At 36.9% G+C, this 18,586-nt stretch overlaps 1 protein-coding gene across 1 annotated transcript in view; it reads left to right on the forward strand.

The window, feature by feature from the left end:
* KHDRBS2 (KH RNA binding domain containing, signal transduction associated 2) overlaps positions 1 to 18,134 on the forward strand; it is a 520,521-nt gene extending 502,387 nt beyond the window's left edge. Inside the window, exon 9 of the mRNA XM_079781604.1 lies at positions 17,995 to 18,134. Coding sequence (XP_079637730.1) covers positions 17,995 to 18,092 — 98 coding nt within the window. The 3' untranslated portion in view covers positions 18,093 to 18,134. The remainder of the gene's footprint in view (positions 1 to 17,994) is intronic.
* Positions 18,135 to 18,586: the final 452 nt, after the last annotated feature.

Below are 18,586 nucleotides of genomic sequence, written 5' to 3' on the forward strand. Positions count from 1 at the left end.
TTCTCTCTCTCTCTCTTTTTTTAAATTTCTTTATTGATTAAGGTGTTACATATTCTCTTAAAAACAACTTAAACATATTTTCAGAAATTATTTCACAGAAATAATAGGTGATGGACATGTTTACATAGGTCCAGCCCAGTTGGTGAGCTACCATAGAAAGTACAGCTTTAATTTTGTTCTCTATATTCTTCCCTCATTGGAAAAAGGGCTCAAAGCCATCATCTGGTCTTTATTAAGAACAATAATATCCCCAAAACAGGCCTTCTCCAAAGCCACATGCATGGGCCAGCCAGGCTGAGCTGAAAGATTGCCCAACACCCCAGGGCAGCCCCGCCCTATACTGCAGCATTCTCTGAATTCAACACAGCAATAAGTGTATCTCCATTGTTCCAGCACATTCTTAATCAAATGGGAATCAAGCCTCGTGCCTTGTAAGATTAGTTACTGAGGATGATAGATGAATAGGTTACAATATGGGCCTTTCTTTAATTCATTCAACTTTAGTTTAGTGCACATAAGTATTGCCAGGCTCTAGGAATATGATGGTGTACAAGATAGACTTTGTCCCTCCCTGGGTTCTACTGTCTGTCTACTGTTGAGAAACATGGCTCCATATAAAAAATGGTGCCATGTTTTAAACTATGTGATGCAAGAGTTCTACAGAAGGTCAGAGACCTTTACTCTTGAATATTTATTTAATGGGTAATACATGTAAGCCATTGTCTCAAACCTGGGCATACTGCAGTGAACAATCTCTTGCAGTTGCATGCTAATGAGAAGACATTATTTACGCATCACTTTTTAAAAATGAAATTTCATTTGCAAAAACACAGTTATTAGTTTTTACACTTGTCACATCAACCTGAGAAAAATCACACTGTGAGCTTTACTTTACAGCTTTGCATGGCAGGGATGGAGTTGATGATATATGACTGGGTAGTTGGTAATGAGATGAGATTTCTAATTCCAAATTCTTTACATTTTATTTTTTATTAAATTGATTGGGGTGATATTGGTTAATGAAATTATGTAAGTTTCAAATGCACAATTCTGTAATACATAATCTGAAAATTGCATTGTGTGGTTACCACCCAAAGTCATATCTCCTTCCATCACCATATACTAGTACTTGATCCCATTTATCCTTTATAGGCTAACACCATCTAAAGCAATAGGGAAAAGTGTGTGAATGCAAACTATCGTTTCTCAGACCCAATGGAAGTTCAGGAGCCACAGTCAGGAGATCAGACCTTAGCTCTGTAAACGATGGGTCTTAACATTGTTTTTTGGGGGGTTCTTTTGTTTTTTGGCTGAGGAAAGAGGCTGCTCACAAGCCAGGATTCCAGCCTCCCTAGTTCATCCCATCCCCCCAAATCCTCTGGGCTCACTGTGGTCCATCTGTGGTAAATACTGGGCAACAGAGTAGGGGTCAGGGAACTCTGAGCAAAAGTGCCTAAGTTTTAAATGATGCAGCTGTATACTCGTTTTATTTTATAAGAGCTAACTTTGCCACAGGTGTTTAGAAATCTAAGCAGATACAGAAGTCTAATTAACCTAAAAATAAGTTATTTATTTTCTTACTGTAAAAATAATACAGTATAGAAAATTTAGGTCAAAAAAGAAGGAAATTTAAATCACCCTAAATTACACTACTATATTTATTTATTCTTTATTTTTTGTTATACATTTTACCAATTTTTAATCATCATGATAGATATTGATGACTGCTTTAGAAAAATTCCTTTAAGATTTTTCTATCCTAAAATAAAGAAGAAAGGTTTACTTTCACTATTCTTTTTATCTTCACCCAAGGATATTTTCTCCATTGATTTCTAGAGTGGGAGGGAGGGAGAGGGGGGAGAGCGAGAGCGAGAGCGAGAGAGAGAGAGAGAGAGAGAGAGAGAGAGACATTGAGGTGAGAGAGACACATCAGTTGGTTGCCTCCCACACATGCCCCTACCTGCCGAGGTATATACATGCCCTTGACCAGAATCGAACCTAGGACACTTTGGTCTGCTTTAAACACTGAGTAAAACTGGTCTCTTATTTAGTACCAATACAAAATACAAAGTTTAAAATATCTTCACATGTACTATCAGAATTAACTATTAATATGCTCAGTTGAAAAGAAATAGTCCCTTCTTTTGTGTAACCAAGAAACAAAAAAAAATAGTTGCATGTCAATCCATGTGGTCATGAGATTTAAATTTGATAATTTTCATACTCTCATATCCTACGTACATTGACAATAGAAAAAGGACCAGGTCAAATGACAAGAAAAAGTAAGTACTCAGCATGATAACCTTGAAGCCTAATTAAATTAATACACATTACATGCACTCAGCTTTTGGTATTAAGCATTATGTAGAGTGAGGTTTAAGTACGGAATTCTGACTGTTCATCCTATGCTACCCAAATAGGCAGAAGAAAAAAATTAAATATGTATGTGGAACAGTGATTTAAGGATCCACTTATGTCATACATAGCTTGATGTTACTTATTTTTTTATACCTCACATATTAACTAGTATCCACTTATATATCATCTTTAATAAACTCTGAACAATCTTTAACATCAATAACATTTATTCCCAAATGTAAATCTTGCATCTCCACTTATTTGTTCACTTTCATTCTGAATTAATAATTTATCTCTAACATTTGGGCTGTATAATGGGTATAGATATTAAATCTCAATGGAATGTCTGTATTTTTATAAAATCACTAGCATTCCCATTGCAGGAAAAATCCTGCAATAGGGTTTCCTGCTGCCTTCTACCCCGCCCCGCCTGCTCTCCTCCCTTCTGCCCCGCCCCGCCTTCTCTGCCAGCCCACCTGCTCTCCTTCCTTCTCCCCTGGCCCCGCCTCTGCTCCTCCCTTCTCCTCCCCTGGGGTTGCTTGCTTCTCCGCAGCTATGCTCCCTTCTGCAGCTCTTGGCTTCTTTCTATGCTGTCTTGATATGCAAATTAGCCGCCATCTTGGTTGGGGTAATTTGCATACTCGTCCTGATTGGCTGGTGGGTGTGGCTTGGCTGGTGGGCGTGGCTTGGGCATAGTGAAGGTGCGGTCGATTTGCATATTTGTCTATTATTATGTAGGATAGGCCCAAATCTCAGCTTCCCATCAATATCCTGGATTCAAATAGTATGTGGGGAGGCTCAGGGTCAATTGCTGCAAACTCCCTCCTTTCCCTCAGGCTGGCAGAAAGAACTGTGAGGCAAGCTGAGGTATGGGCAAGGAAAGGAGGAATGATCTCCAGGATAATTGTGTCCTGCACTCAAAAGACTCACAGATGCATCCCTCATTCAGGATCCCTGGAAATGGCCTTAAACCAGTAGAAGTAAAAATCCAGTCATTCACTTTGAATCTTCATACATTGTGTCGTGTGCATCACCAAATGAAGTAGTATTTGTCTCTTTGGGGCCTCTGATTCATATTGAAAGAACAAATATGTTGACTTCCAAGAAAATCAAGTATCATTTGGGGCTTCCTAACAATTAAATTATTCAAGATATTTGCAAAAATGTAATATTAAACTATTTTTCTTATAGTAATGTAAACATAAATGTTTAAATAAATATTAGGATGAAAATAAATATGATCATTATTTATTATATTATTTAATGTGTTAATATTTATTAAAAATTTCATTACTATTTATTAACATTTAATTAATGCTACATATTTAATTAACACTTAAAATATTAAAATACCAATAACTTGAATTTGTTTTTTGAAACCTGAATTTTTGACTTATAGGAATTGCAAACCAGTTTCTGCATTTTTAAAATATTTCCTAATTTATGATTCATCACAGTTGTTTTGGATAAGTCTAATTAGGTCATAATTCAATAAGAGAGCATTTTAAATACAGTACATAGATCAGCTTGGCTAAGCAATGCTCCACCTAAGAAATACCCTCTAAATTCTCCTCAAGACTGACAGCTGAGAACGGACAGCAATAGTCTCTTCTTGGAGAAAAGAGTGTTTATTAAAATGTATTTAATGTGTGAACTGAAGAGCCAATTATGCATCCATTCTTTAGTGGCATTTTAGATGACAGCTGTGTGGAACCAAGGAGGATAATATTAATACACTGTCTTGAAATCAATGAAAGCAAAAAGAATTTTTGTGTCGTATTCTAGGACATTTGAGTGCCTCACTTCAAGTCAATTGCAGAACATGAATGTACTAATTTTGTGTTGAGAAACTGGAATGATTATTCTCCTGGTGTGAAAATAAGCCCTACATTAGTTAATCTGTAAAACAGCAATGGAAAATGAAGCTAACTGGCCATCATGCTAGCCATGTGACTCCAGAACAAAGACTGTCTCTTTTCAATAGTAAATAGACAAATTTGAGGACATGTGCTTTTGCAAATGAAGCTGCGTTTTCTTAATATGGGCAAGTTTTTATCAGTCATTTTAAAAACTAATACAAACTATTTTTTTAGGATTTATAAATATTGAAGTTGTTATATGATAAGCTATTGAGAACAATACTATGATTTATTCTATTTAATTTTAATATAGGTTGTTGAATTTTATTTTTAACCGAAAGACTAATGATATTGCATTTTTAAATTCAGTTGTAAAATTAACGTAAAATTTTTAATTTTATGTTTCTTACTATCTCAGAGGTTACCATGAGGTGGATATCCAATCCAACTTGTCTTGATAATAAATGCAGATTATGTTGCCAAGGCAAGGAACTATCTAAAAGAGCAATGTACCATACCACTACTTCATTGCTTGCATTGCTAATTCTGTTAACTGTTTCAATTATGTTTTGAATTGTGCACTCCTAAATTCAGCAATTTCAGGCAAAACTGGAACCTACTTGTCAGTATTCTAGATCAGAGATTTTTTTTACCTTAATTACATATTTAAGAATCACCTGGCAAATATTGAAAAAATGGCAAGGTCCAATGACCACCTCAGATAAGCTATATCATAATCTTTGAGAATGAGAACTGGGTATCAGTTTTATAGATTTCTGGATGATCCTACTGCAAACTAAGGTTCAGAGTCAGCTTTAAGTAGATGCATGCATGAGAACAGGATGAAAAATAGTCTATGAACTTAATATGAATGTGCCATTCATTTGCATTACTGGAGGTAATACTTAAGTTATATGCAGACCACTTTTAGAAAATTTGGTATTTTGTAAGTAAACATTGTGGTATAGAACCTGGGATTTTAAATCAACATTTAAAATATATATATACATTTAGGCAATGGAAATAGAATTCAGTCCCTTTTGAACAATTGTGTATTGGACAGTTAAATCTCAGACTTGACTTTGTCTAAAATGTACCCAACGGATACAAGTCCACAGAAAAAACTCTCATGTTGAGACAATAAAACTAGCCACAGGAATGTTTATTTTTATCACTTTGTTTCCTGCTGAGTTCATGGTACAATCATTTTAACTGAGGAGGAAGGGAGAGTTGAGAGATCTATTGTCAGAATCTTGGGGTGAACAAATAATGTACAAAAAGTATATTCAACATGGTATAGATTTATATTTAGAATGTTGAAAAAAGAAACTGGTTTTAAAACACAAAGAACAGAATGCAAAATACAAAGCTAGGAAATCATTTTCTTGCCCACTTGGAAATACACCAGCTATGAAAGTATATATCCAGGAGATATGCCTCCTTAGGAAGTCTTCACATAATTTCCAGAGTTTAAGGAGATTTTGTGTTTATTGAAAGAGGTCATGGATTTTTAAAAAGGATACATTGTTTGAAATAAATATAATACACTTAATTTATCATATATGTCATTATTCATTGATTGACTCCTTAGGAACTGCTGAAACTATGCCAGTTGAAAATATAACTATTATTTTTGATGATTTATAATCAATGTGTTTTTGTATTAAACAAATGATTTAACCATACTGGTACCTTGTCAAAACTTTAGCTCAGTGGTAACAAGATATGCCAGTAAAAACCAAAACAAAACCTAGACTAGATAGGTCAGTTTCTCTAGAGAAAGTTCTCAGAAGGCTCTTTATACTCAGTGGAGTGCAGGAGCAGCCAATAGAGAGATAGACCAGGAGGCTTTTGGCATTTGGAAGTTCTGTCAGAGATAGGTCCCATCATGGGCAAAGAGCTAAGATTCGGGCTGCTAAGAAGATTGGGGAGAGCAAACAAAAGAGACTGGTGAGAGGGTGTTTCATAAGTTAGGGGCACATTTCTGCACAGAACTACCTTCACGTTTGGGAGACCCCAGGCCACCCTTCCTTCTAACCAGCTGCCTACAAATTTGGCAGTTCCATCTACCCCATCAGGTTTGATTATTTGTCAGAACAACTCACATAATTAAGTAAAGCGCTATACTACAAATCACAGTTTCATTATAGCAAAAGGATAGAAAGCAGAACCAGGCAAAGGGAGAGACACAAAGGCAAGGTCTGGAGAGTCCCAAACGTGAAGCTTTCGAAATTTTCAGGGCTGCATTATTCTCCAGGCAGCCTGATGTTTAACAGCAAAGTATTGCCAACCAGGGAAACTCATTTAAGCCTGTGTTCAGAATGTTTTTATGGCTTCATTGTGTAGGGATGATTGACTGAACCATCTCAATATTCATCCTCCTCCCCTTCACAGGTTGGGCTAATATCACATGGTCAAAGCCCACCCCCTAATCTCATGGTTGGTCTTTCTGGCAGGACCAGCCCCCATCCTGAGTCATCTCATTTGCATCAACTATCAGGTGTGGTCAGAGGGATCCACCATGGATCCAGATGCTCCAAAAAATTATAGGGTTTAGAAGTCAACTCACAGCAGTCAGGGACAAAGGCTGGCCAAGATATTTTGTGACACAGGTGGTAAGATGAGAGCACCAACCTAGGAAAGGTGACATAGGCACATTGGGACAAAACCCCAGAGATTCAGAGCTAGTCAAACAGCCAGTTTAACATTTCTCTGAGTTTAAAGGCTGATTTTTTTATACCTCCCATGGTGTTGGTCTGAGAACACACTGGGCTCATTTCTGTTCTCAAATATAGGAAGGAAGGATTTAGGGAGAGTAAGACAATCAAATAACTACTAATGCATTCTCTTTATCTGTGAAGCTATGTCACCAAGCCTGCCTTCTCCAGTGAATTAAAGACATTATTGGAATTCTTTTAGAAGAGAATTATTATTTTATATCACCATTTTTATTTCTTCTTCCATTATTTCTCATAAAGTCAGTGGCTGAATTCTGTAGGCTTTTCATTGATTCTGGATTTTATTAAATAATAAAAGTAGTTTTTAAATCAAACAGACAAGCTTCTATGTTATATACAATTATTATTTACTTTTTTTTTCTGTACCTGCCATTTTGGAAATCCTTTCTCTATCTGACATCTCTGTCTCCTTTTTACTTAGATGAGATCTTAATTCCAGTCTAAGAAGATAGATATGTATTTAAATTTGAGAACTACTGGCCTGCATTACTCGACAGCTTCAAGATATTATATAGCAGAGTCAAGAATAAAATATTAATACATATGTCAGTCATTAATACATGGTAATTAGAAATTAAATGGTACAAATTGAGTGAGTTCTTCGTGCAATTTTTTTTTACCCTCCTGGAGTTCGTAATCAAAAACAGCAGTAATTCAAACAACCTAGGCTTAACACTGAAGATAAAATTATGGACCATACTATGATCTGGAAATTAGGTATATGCATGAAGTAAACTTAGTCGTATTAAACAAGGGTAAGTAGATAAATGGAGATGGTTTAAGAAAAATGGCTCTAAGATTTCCATACCAAAACTGAAAAAAGAAACTGGTTTTAATTCCTAGGTTAAAAATTCAAGCCATGGCCACAGATCCACATTATACTAAACCAAAGTAAAGTTAATAGAGAAATACCAAGCATCAATTAGTTAGTCCATGGGTGTATTTCAGAATTTTAGCCTCAAAAAACTCAATAATTTTCCTCATAATAGATTATTCATGTATTTATCAACTGTCTTCTTCAAGTTACCCATTTATCTTTGCAATATGTAGCATATTTTAAGTATTTATATTTGTTGTTTATGTAAAGTTTGAACTTTGGAGTTAGTTGTTATTTATTTCTTTCACTAGTGGCCCAGTGCGCAAAATTCGTGCACAGAGTGTGTGTGTGTGTGTGGGGGGGGGGGGGGGTTCCCTCAGCCCAGCTGCACCCTCTCCAATCGGACATCCCTCTCACAATCTGGGACCGCTGGCTCCTAACCACTCACCTGCATGCCTGCCTGATCACCCCTAACGGCCCTCCCCTGCTGGCCTGATCTCACCCCCAACTCCCTCCCCTGCTGGCTTGATCTCGCCCCCAACTGCCCTCCTCTGCTGGCCAATTTGGTTTCGATTGGTCAGTTTCTATGCCAGTCAGTGTCAAAAGCTCCGCCTCCTAGGCAGCCATTGGCTCCTCACAGTTGACCCAGATTTGGTTCTGATTGGTCAGTTTCTATGCCAGTTAGCGTCAAAAGCTCTGCCTCCTAGGCAGCCATTGGCTCCTCACAGTTGACCTAGATTTGGTTCTGATTGGTCAGTTTCTATGCCAGTCAGCGTCAAAAGCTCCGCTTCCTAGGCAGCCATTGGTTCCTGACACTTCACCAAGATTTGATTCTTATTGGTCGGTTTCTATGCCAGTCAGCGTCTCTGGGCCTATCAATGGGGCCTGATCAGAAAGCAGGGCAGATCAGGTGGAGGCCTGGAGAGAAATGGAGGTGCGGCTGCTGGCCAGACTAGGACAGAAAGAGAGAGGCAAGTGCTGATCAAAAGCTGCCACAGAGGCTATGGATCAGTCCCTGCTTCTCTCTTCAGGCCTCTCTCTGGCCCTGATTCACAGTCCCCTCAGCAGTCAGTGCTGGAGCACCGTGCCTGCAGCAGAAGCAGACTGACTTCCAGTTGGTCGAGCCTCGGTAGTTACCGTATGTTACAACCCAGGGTTTTTATATATTAGGATGGTTAAAATGACCAAATGGAAGCATCTACTTTCAAAAACCACTTAGGGATCTCACATAAAGACTTTTTTAAAGATTAAGTGGATGTGGCTGCTTTTGAAGAGAATTTTAGTATTTAGGACAACTTCCCCAATAGCAAGAGAGGCTCCTCTTCAAAAGTTCCAAAAAAACGCAGCCCATCTCTAGTTTATAAGATCCCTACTAGAAATCATTATCTTTCTTAAGATTTATCAAAAAAGCTAATCCATAAACATTTACTAATTGTTAAGGAAAATATAATTTTTTCAACACATTAAGTAAAGTGAAATCATGCATTTGCCAAAATTTAATGGGTATCTTAAATGGCTTTGTTCTCCTGGTTCCATCTCCTAACTGACTCTGAGTCTATGTCTTTGAAAAAAATAAGATGAATTTCCTTTTGAGAAATATATTTTAAAATTTTAACTTTACCAACAACACTCCTTGTATTTTCAGACCCAATAATTTTTTTCAATGAATACGACAGAATACTTGTACTTTAAGGGATCATTGTAGTCATCAACTCCAATTGTCTAGAATGAAGTCAAAGGTCAGCTCAAGCTAGGCCTAGCATGGAATTTCTTGCTAAGGGATTGGGTTTGATCTTGAATGTGCTATAAGAGCAATTGAACAGGCCTAATCAATTGTACTTGGTAAAGTACCTCTAGCTCAAAGGTAGAGAAGAGTAGAGAGCATATATACCTACACATACACACACACACATACACATACAAACACATACATATACACAGTATGGAATATATATAAAACATATATATGATATAAATTAATTAAATATTTAATAGTAATTAATATACAATGTAATATATTTTATAATTATATATTTTATATTACATATAATCTAATAATAGACAAATATGCAAATTGACCGCACCTTCGCTACGCCCAAGCCACGCCCACCAACCAAGCCACGCCCACCAACCAATCAGGATGGATATGCAAATTATCCCAACAAAGATGGCGGCTAATTTGCATATTGCGACAGCGTAGAAAGAAGCCAAGAGCTGCAGAAGGGAGCAAAGCTGCAGAGAAGCAAGCAAGCCGGGGGGAGGAGAATGGAGGAGCGGAGGCGGGGCCGGGGGAGAAGGAAGTTGAGCAGGCGGGGACGGGGGAGAAGGGGCGGGGACGGGGGAGAAGGGAGGAGCGGAGGCGGGGCCAGGGGAGAAAGAAGGAGCGGAGGCGGGGCCGGGGGAGAAGGAAGGAGAGCGGGCTGGCGGAGAAGTTAGAAAAGCAGGGGGGCTGGCGGAGAAGGCGGGGCGGGGGAGAAGGGAGGAGCGGAGGCGGGGCCAGGGAAGAAGGAAGGAGAGCGGGCTGGCGGAGAAGTTAGAAAAGCAGGGGGGCTGGCGGAGATCACGGGGCGGGGGACAAGGGAAGAGAGCAGGCAGGGTGGGGTAGAGTGCAGCAGGAAACCCTATTGCAGGATTTTTCCTGCAACGGGAACGCTAGTTTATTATATAATATGTTATCTATTTTGTAGTTTAAAATATAAATATTTTATATTGTGTTGTATAACTATAAAATATATACAATATTAATTTTATATATCTATATGCTATAGCATGGATAAAGTCATGGAAGACACAAAAGATAACTAGGTAGCTAGCTTTCTGGGTGAATATAATAATGGTTTGCATCATTTGCCAATGATAAGCATGAGAAGAGTATTAGGCAGTATGGAGAAAAAGTAAGTTTAGTTTCAAAAAGTTGACTTTGAGACACCTGAAGAGATGTCTCACAGGCAGTTTGATATGCATGTCAGCAGCTCAGAATGTTTTGAGACAATTAAAATGTGTCATCAGTATTTAGAATAAGAGCCTTGCATAGGGGTCTTTCAACAAAGAAGAGGCTGAACTGGAATTCAAATGCAGCCCTGGGGGCAAGACTCTTGGGACTCCCATTCAAAGTGAGGGATCCATCTGAGGGAAGCCTGGAGCTTCTTTTATGGGTACAAAATAGAAATGTAAGTTACTTAAATATAATTAATGTATTCAATAAACAATTACCAGGTGTCTGCCATGTGCATCATAAGATTCTATAGTTGAGAAAGAATGTTTAGAAAGATCTAGTCCTTTATTATTCTCAAAGTGGATTATCTCAAGTGTTACTTTTTTTAACAGGTTACATCTAATTAAAAATTTTAAACAGTGAGAAAAGCTGTAAATGCTTTCCATAGGCTGATTGAATTTCCTGAGAGCATTAACCGACTGTGAACTAAAGTTAACTCTTCTTGGAACATAATTCACTATGTTCATCTGTCAAAACAGATGCTGGTCATATATTTCTCCTTCAGTATTTTTCCCTTTTACCATCTGCATCTTAAAACAATAAACTCAATGATTATAAATAGTGGCCATACAAATTGTGTAGATGAAATAGTTGAACCATTAATATTTTTAAATGCTCAGAGCAGAGCAGATAATCCTACCATTCACTTTGAGTGAATGAACACCTAGATTTGCACCTTAAACAAATTCAATTCATGCAGCCCACATTCTTGTTAACAACATTAAAGCTACAATCTCACTCATTTAGCTAATTAAGTGTTTGTTGTTGAAATCACCAATTAGTACATAAACCAAGAGGAGTGAAATAAAAGTAAGTCCTATTTTTAGGAAAGAAAAGGAAAGGGTAAAGAAGGGGCAGTCAGGAATTCTTTTAGATGAAAGGGGTGGTGGAAAGATGGTAAGACAGTTACCGATAAAAATTCTGAGTGATAGCCTGGCCAGTGTGTGGCTCAGTTGAAATATGAACCAGAAGGTCACATTGCCCAGGTTTCAGGCTCCATCTCCAGTAGAGGGCATGCAGGAGGCAGCCAATAGATGATTCTCTGTCATTGATATTTCTCTCTCTCTCTCTCTCTCCCTTCCTCTCCCTGATATCAATAAAAACATTCTAAAAAATTCTGAGTTATAGTTTCTTCACCTTAAAAAGGAAGGCAACATTAGCACGTATCTTGCAGGAAACTTGTATTTGCTGATAATATACATAAAATGCCTAACACTGCGTTTCACCCTTAGAAGGTGTGATGGTAATATCTTTAGTTTTAATAGGATAGGTAGTTTAAAATTACATAAAGAAAATAGATGTTATTATATGAATTACAACAACAACAATAAAGTATCTGAGTAACATATTTTCTTTGGGAATAAATAACCATAAAACAACAAGTAAGTATATATTTGAAATACGTTTTTACAAAGAATTATACTCTTCAGAAAGTTCAGAAACTTAACTGAGACCAACCAACTGGTCTCAATGGCTTAGAGTCGGTGTGAATTTTCATCAGCCTTGTTGTAATGCTCTTTAATGATTAACAAACCAAAACACTGGCAACCAGTAGTACTAGAGTTTAACTTAGGCGTCCTACTTTACTTGTGGTTTTTGCATATTGCTTTATAATGCACCAAAAATAAACAGCATGTGTGTTTTAAAGGGCTCTTTGAGATTATTTCTCAGATCTCAGGAATATAAACGACTAACTATGTTGGTCTAGCAAAGTTTGAACACAGAGCTGTGCTCTCAGGTAATCACCATGATTCCTACATCCTTTCTGAACTGATCTTTAAAAGTTAATTTACTCAGAAGGTGGCATTTTAAACCTACTTTCAGAAAGATAAGCATTAAAAGTTTACTTTCCAGGTACTTAAATAATGCCAACTTTTCCTAAAATGGCTCCTTGTTCCTATACTTGATTTTCCCCCTACTAACCTCAACATTTATAGTATCTCTGGAGCAATCAGAGAATACAGTTTTGCAACATTAAAAACCATCCAGATTTTTCTTTCCAACTCTGTATGCTCCCCAAAGTACCTGGTCCCATAGCAGGAATGAGAACACTTTGAGAAATGCACACCTTTTAATAGGCCTGATTCTGCTGATAGCAGAGTATTTGAGGGCAGACACTTTTTAAGTCACAAGAGTAACATTTAATGCACCAGAAGAGTTACCTGAGTAATTTGCACCTCTTTATCAAAAGAAAATGCTCCTCAGTGGTGCTTATTAGCATCTAATGGAGATGCACTCTATGGCATTCTATAAAACTTGACTCAACTGGGTAAAAGAAATCAGAGTGAGTTATAAAACCAGAGATGGAGTAATTTTTAAAAGAAATATTGCTATATTTCAAATATATGCAACACTATAATCTAATTGCTAACTATGTGTTTCTGAATAAGAGTCCTGTTTTACTTATTTTGCATAATTGATTTTAAAATTTTGATTTATTTAGTAATAGCATTTTATTTATGTATACCTTACAAATATTTATGGTGTTCTTAATATGTGTCTGCCACCTTTAAAAGTCTCTTCTCTCGTAGATCTTAAAATTCAGTTTAAAAAACAAGGCCAGATGATACAAAATAATTAATGCAGAAAATTTTTTAAAGAAAATGATTTCTTTCCCTGGCCAGTGTGGCTCAGTTGATTGAGTCATCCCATGCACCAAAGGGTTGCTGGTTCGATTCCTGGTCAGGGCACATGCCCAGGTTGTGGGCTTGATCCCCAGTAGGGGACCTGCAGGAGGCAGCAGATCCATGTTTCTCTCTAATATTAATGTTTCCTCTCTTTTTCCTCTCTCTCTAAAATCAATAAAAAAATATTTTTTTTAAAATAAAATGAGTAATCTTAAATAGTTTAAATAGCATCTGAATTCATATTTGCTCAGAAAATTACTTATTTGAGATGAATAAATGCTAGATTTCAGTCCAAATTCAATTGAATGATGGAAATTAGTAGCTCCCTTCTCTAGACTTTCCCCAGCATTTTCTTCAAATATCAATTATAATTGTGTTGTAATCTATTAAATTTCATGTTAGCTTTGTCCTGTGATCTCCTTGAGGCTCCTTAAACTATCCTCTTATGCAGGGCTAAGTACAACAACTGGCATATTGGAGATCTTTCATAAAGAATAAAGAAAGAAAAAATTTATTTTATGAATGCTTTCTTTGTCCCTTTCCTTCTTATTTCATATACAAATGGTACATTAAAACCTGAATTAGGAAGTCTAGAAATGGTGGGAATTTGATCAAGGCACTTAAGCTCCGTTTCTCATATCCTAATTTGCTATTTCCAGATCCACAATTCTGTAAACCATTCCAGTAATTTAACTTTGCAGACAGTTATTTTTCACCTTCTTGAAGTAATAACTCATTTATTTGCTCAATTTACATGCATAGTCTAGCCAGTGCTTCTCATCTGACAATGATCCTGATATTGAGAGCATTTACTTCCTTGATTGTTTTCCAGGAGGACAAAGAAAGATTATCTCTAAATTTCATTGTCTGCAATGATTTTTTCTTTTAACTGACATCCTAGAATATGTCATGGGAATACATACAATTGGCCAGCACTCCAAAATTTGCATGAAGCCCTAAAATATTTTAAATCCACCCCATCCTCTGAATAGGAGAACCCAAAGAAGACAGATTCTAAGTGCATTCCTAGTCCTTTATAACTTCAAATTTTAGAGAATTCCCACTATGAGAACCTTATAATAAATTTTCTCTCCTTGTGTGTGGATTTTTCCCGTGTGCAGCATTCCATGGTGGACTCAAGTTAAAATTCCTTTAGATTTCTAAGAATCATTTATATCTCTAATACTTACAGGGTGGGCCAAAAGTAGGTTTACAGTTGTGAGAATAGAGAGTTTATTCTTGTATTATTATTTATTAATATTGTATTATTTGCTAGATGAACAACTGTAAACCTACTTTTGCCCCATCCTGTACAGTGAAGAAATCCAAGAGTTTCTGGTGAGCAGTGAGGGGACTGGTGGGCCATAGAAGGTTCAATGACACACTACATGATGACAAAGCTAAAACATCCAGTACAGATCACAGACCATACATTCACTGAGACAAGCTGGCTTGTATTACTATATGATAATATGAGTGTCTATATTGTATATAAACACCATGATATTACCAAAAATATAGACCATGGAAATTGGAACAAATAGAAATAATATTTTCCTGATCACAACTCACTATTATTATTGAGAACATGTAAACAGTGAACCCAGGACCTGAATTAAGTGAAATAAATCCTTGATTTCCTCTACTCATAGTAAGGAATCTCAGAAAATCTAAAACTCACTTTGCCTGGGTAGAAATTCATTTTGGCTGACTATCTGGTTATAATTTCAGTAGACTACTAGTATTTCCCCTCTTCCTAGCCTTTTCAAGGAGGAAAGAGCGTAGTATTAATTTGCATAAAGAAAACCAAAGAAGAGCACAGTTCTGTGCAATGAAACATAATGTTTTTACACCGTTTTATAATGGGATTCCACTATGACTGTTTCACTGAATCCAGTAGTGAATACTTTTGGTACATAGCTAATTAACCCTTCAGTAAGAAGTCTCACTTCAACTCCTATCTAAGATTTCTAGTTTTAGAGCTTTTAAAATTCATGCTGACTTTCTTCAGCTTAGTTGTTACTGTTTTCAAGGTTGTCATTGGAAGCTCTTTCTGCCTTCGTTCCTAAAGTTAACCATTCATTCATGCAATCTTCATTGCATTCAAGCCCTCCTGGGCACTGTATATGTTCCATGCACTTGGGATATAGCTGCCAACAGGGACACTTCTCATTTCAATCTTGGTCAACAGTTGAAAAGTGTAAGGTTTTAGTCCATCAATTAGCTGGCTAGAGCTTTAGATGAAGTCAAGTAAAGCCGCGCCAATTAGTTCATGTTAAACATGTTCTGCGGCAAGTCCCCAAAAACGATGCCAGTTTAAAAGTTCTGGCAGGTCTGGGGGTGGATGTGGCCGGTATTGCTGTCACTCTGCTCAAGGTTGTTTGGCTATTTTGAAGAACCTTCCAGGAACATAGAGCATCTGAAAAAGGACCCCAAACTTCCATAACCTGGGAAAACTTAAAACCTATCTTAACTCGGCTCTAAACCCTACAGACTGCAACCCTGGGATTTCTAACACTCTAGAACAAATGAAGCAAACCGTGGTACATCACCTTTGTTAAAAATAATAACAAAATAGGGAAGATTTTACCACTAGAGGACATATTGTTGGCTATGCATACACAAAGTATAAAACTTTTATTTCATAAAGCTAAGAAGGCACTTTTGACCTTGTAAGCAAAAATTCGTTTTCCATTCTAGTACATCAGAGGAAGTTTTATTTAATTCCAGTCAAGTACATACATAAAATTCTTCTCTGAAAATGTCTCTGTTGAGAAATTCTGGCAGCTTGGAGTCAAGTCCTCCCTCAGGAAATCACAGCTCAAAGACTAACACCCACAACCTTCCACCAAAAAAAGGCAACAGGATCCAGAACAGGGTCTGTAAACCTTTTCTGTAAAAGTCCAAACCGTAGCTAATTTAGGCTTTGCAGGCAGTGTGGTCTGTATCACATTCACTCAACTCTGCCTTTGTAAAATGAGGCCAGCCTTAGACCACATTAGTAAATAATCATGCCTGTGTTCCAGTAAAACTTGATTTATAAAAATAGGCAGCTGACCAGATTTTGCTCACAGGCCACAGTTTGCCTGATCTAGGTGGTCTGTGTTCTGAGTAAGGGTAACGTGTCTCTTATTTACTTAGGTTCTCACTTCTATTTTACTCCCTGTCACATATTGAAATAAACATAAGCATGAATCTTAAATTCTGAAAGACATAATGTTTCATTTATCATCAGATATCATTTGTAATGAAGATTTCCTGGTGAAGGATATATTTAGAAGCCCAGTGTTTACCTATTTAAATGCTATTTATTTCTACACTGATACACTTTTGATTATTTTTCTATATTGTAGATAGTTATCCAATGCTCTATAGTATAGCGAGTGCAAGTCACATTTTTCTTACTGTTTTTGCTAGAGATATTCTCAGGGTACTTGAACTATCTGGGGGCATATACCCCATATCAGTTGGTCTCAGCCTGCCATTGGTGATATTGCCATTACCACCATCTTTTGTATCAACCATCAATGCCAACGATCTCTTTCAAGTAATCCTTTTTCTTATGTCCATACTTCCTCCCACCATAGTCCCATGCATCAAGTCTGCTCTCTACTCAAAAACTGAATTCTGTTCGAAAGACCCAGATAACAGTTTCTGGCATCCCATAATTCACCACAAACCCAATATTAAGTCCTTGGCCCTTTGATGGAGTCATATTTCTCTTCTGGGGGCATAAACATTACAAATGCTATTTTCCACAATGCTCAAAAGCTTAGTTGCTTGTTTTTTACGTGTTGGCTAGGTTCCAAAACATTGAGGTTCCTAAAAGCCTGATGAACCGGTAAATGAGGAGTTTTCCTAGAGTATTAATACCTCTTTATCTTCTAACTTCTTTATTTGGGAAAACTAATATGAGATTGTTTTTTTTTCTTTACCAATTTTGCTCCTTAAAATTTACTCTTCTCCATACCCTGCTTATTTCTGACTAACTTTATCTAGAACAGTTTTGCACTATGGACCCTAACCCAGCCTTATAAGAATGATCTAGGGAAGCATTTGAAAAAAATACCAAACCCTGGCCCCACCCTGTAGAATTTTCTAGACATTTGGTTAGGAATACATTAGTCATTTTTAGTTTAGTTTAGTTTTGTTTTGTTTTGTTTCATTTTAAGCTCCCAGGTGATTCTCAAGTTAATCAAGGCCTCAGAACCACCAGTTTTCTAAACCTGATTTCTTTTAGGAGTCTTTATAAAGGATTAAATATGATACTTCTCTTTGTATTTTGTGGTATAGAAACTTAATACAATAAATGTGAAGTTACTGAAGAACTTCAACTTTCTCCTGTTGAAAAAGTGCCCTGCAAGTTTAATTCCAAGTGGCTGCATTTCAAAATATATACCCTTTTTGGATTAACTCACTATGATGGGGTCATATTTCTCTTCTGGGGGCATAAACATTACAAACGCTATTTTCCACAATAAGGCTTGAGCTGTCGGTGTTGAGATCTTGCATTCTTTTTTCTCGGGTTGACTCTTGTGTCTTAAACATTTTTGATACCTGTGAAGCCACGTGAATGTTACTGTTTTTCTCTTGTTCATAGCCCCAGAAGAATGGGCCACCACCCGCTCCAGCCTGAAGGCACCACCGCCAAGGTCAGCCAGAGGGGGATACAGGGAGCACCCCTATGGTAGATATTGAAGGTCCTCCTCACCTGTGACCTCACCTCAAAGACAATTCATAGCCTCTGGTCTCCACATAAACAGCAACAAGACAAGTAATAGTCCTTTTTTTTTCCTATTCTAGGGATAACTCCTTTATGATTACTCCCATATATTTCTTGTATTTCCTCTATACTGTTGGCGTGACATTGACAGTAGTATTAATTTTTAAAACGGACTAAAAGAGACATTGGCAAGCATTCTCTACAAACCATTCAGTAGGATGATATTCTCTTGGTTGTTTTTCATTGTTGTGTGTAATCTTTTTTTTATTTTTTTTTATTATTATTTTTTTTTAAGAAACAGCATGAATCTGTTGACAGATTTTGAGTCTCAATCAACTAGCAAAAACTTTGTTTAGGGTTGCTAAAAGACTGTAACATGATTTTTGAAGTAGCTGATAATAAAGTTGTAGATAAGATGTTTTAACCTGTCTTTTAATATCTGTTAGTTAGATGAAGATGTTCGATATTA

This window comes from Cnephaeus nilssonii, assembly GCF_951640355.1.
Source record: "Cnephaeus nilssonii genome assembly, chromosome: 9".
NCBI lineage: Eukaryota > Metazoa > Chordata > Mammalia > Chiroptera > Vespertilionidae > Cnephaeus > Cnephaeus nilssonii.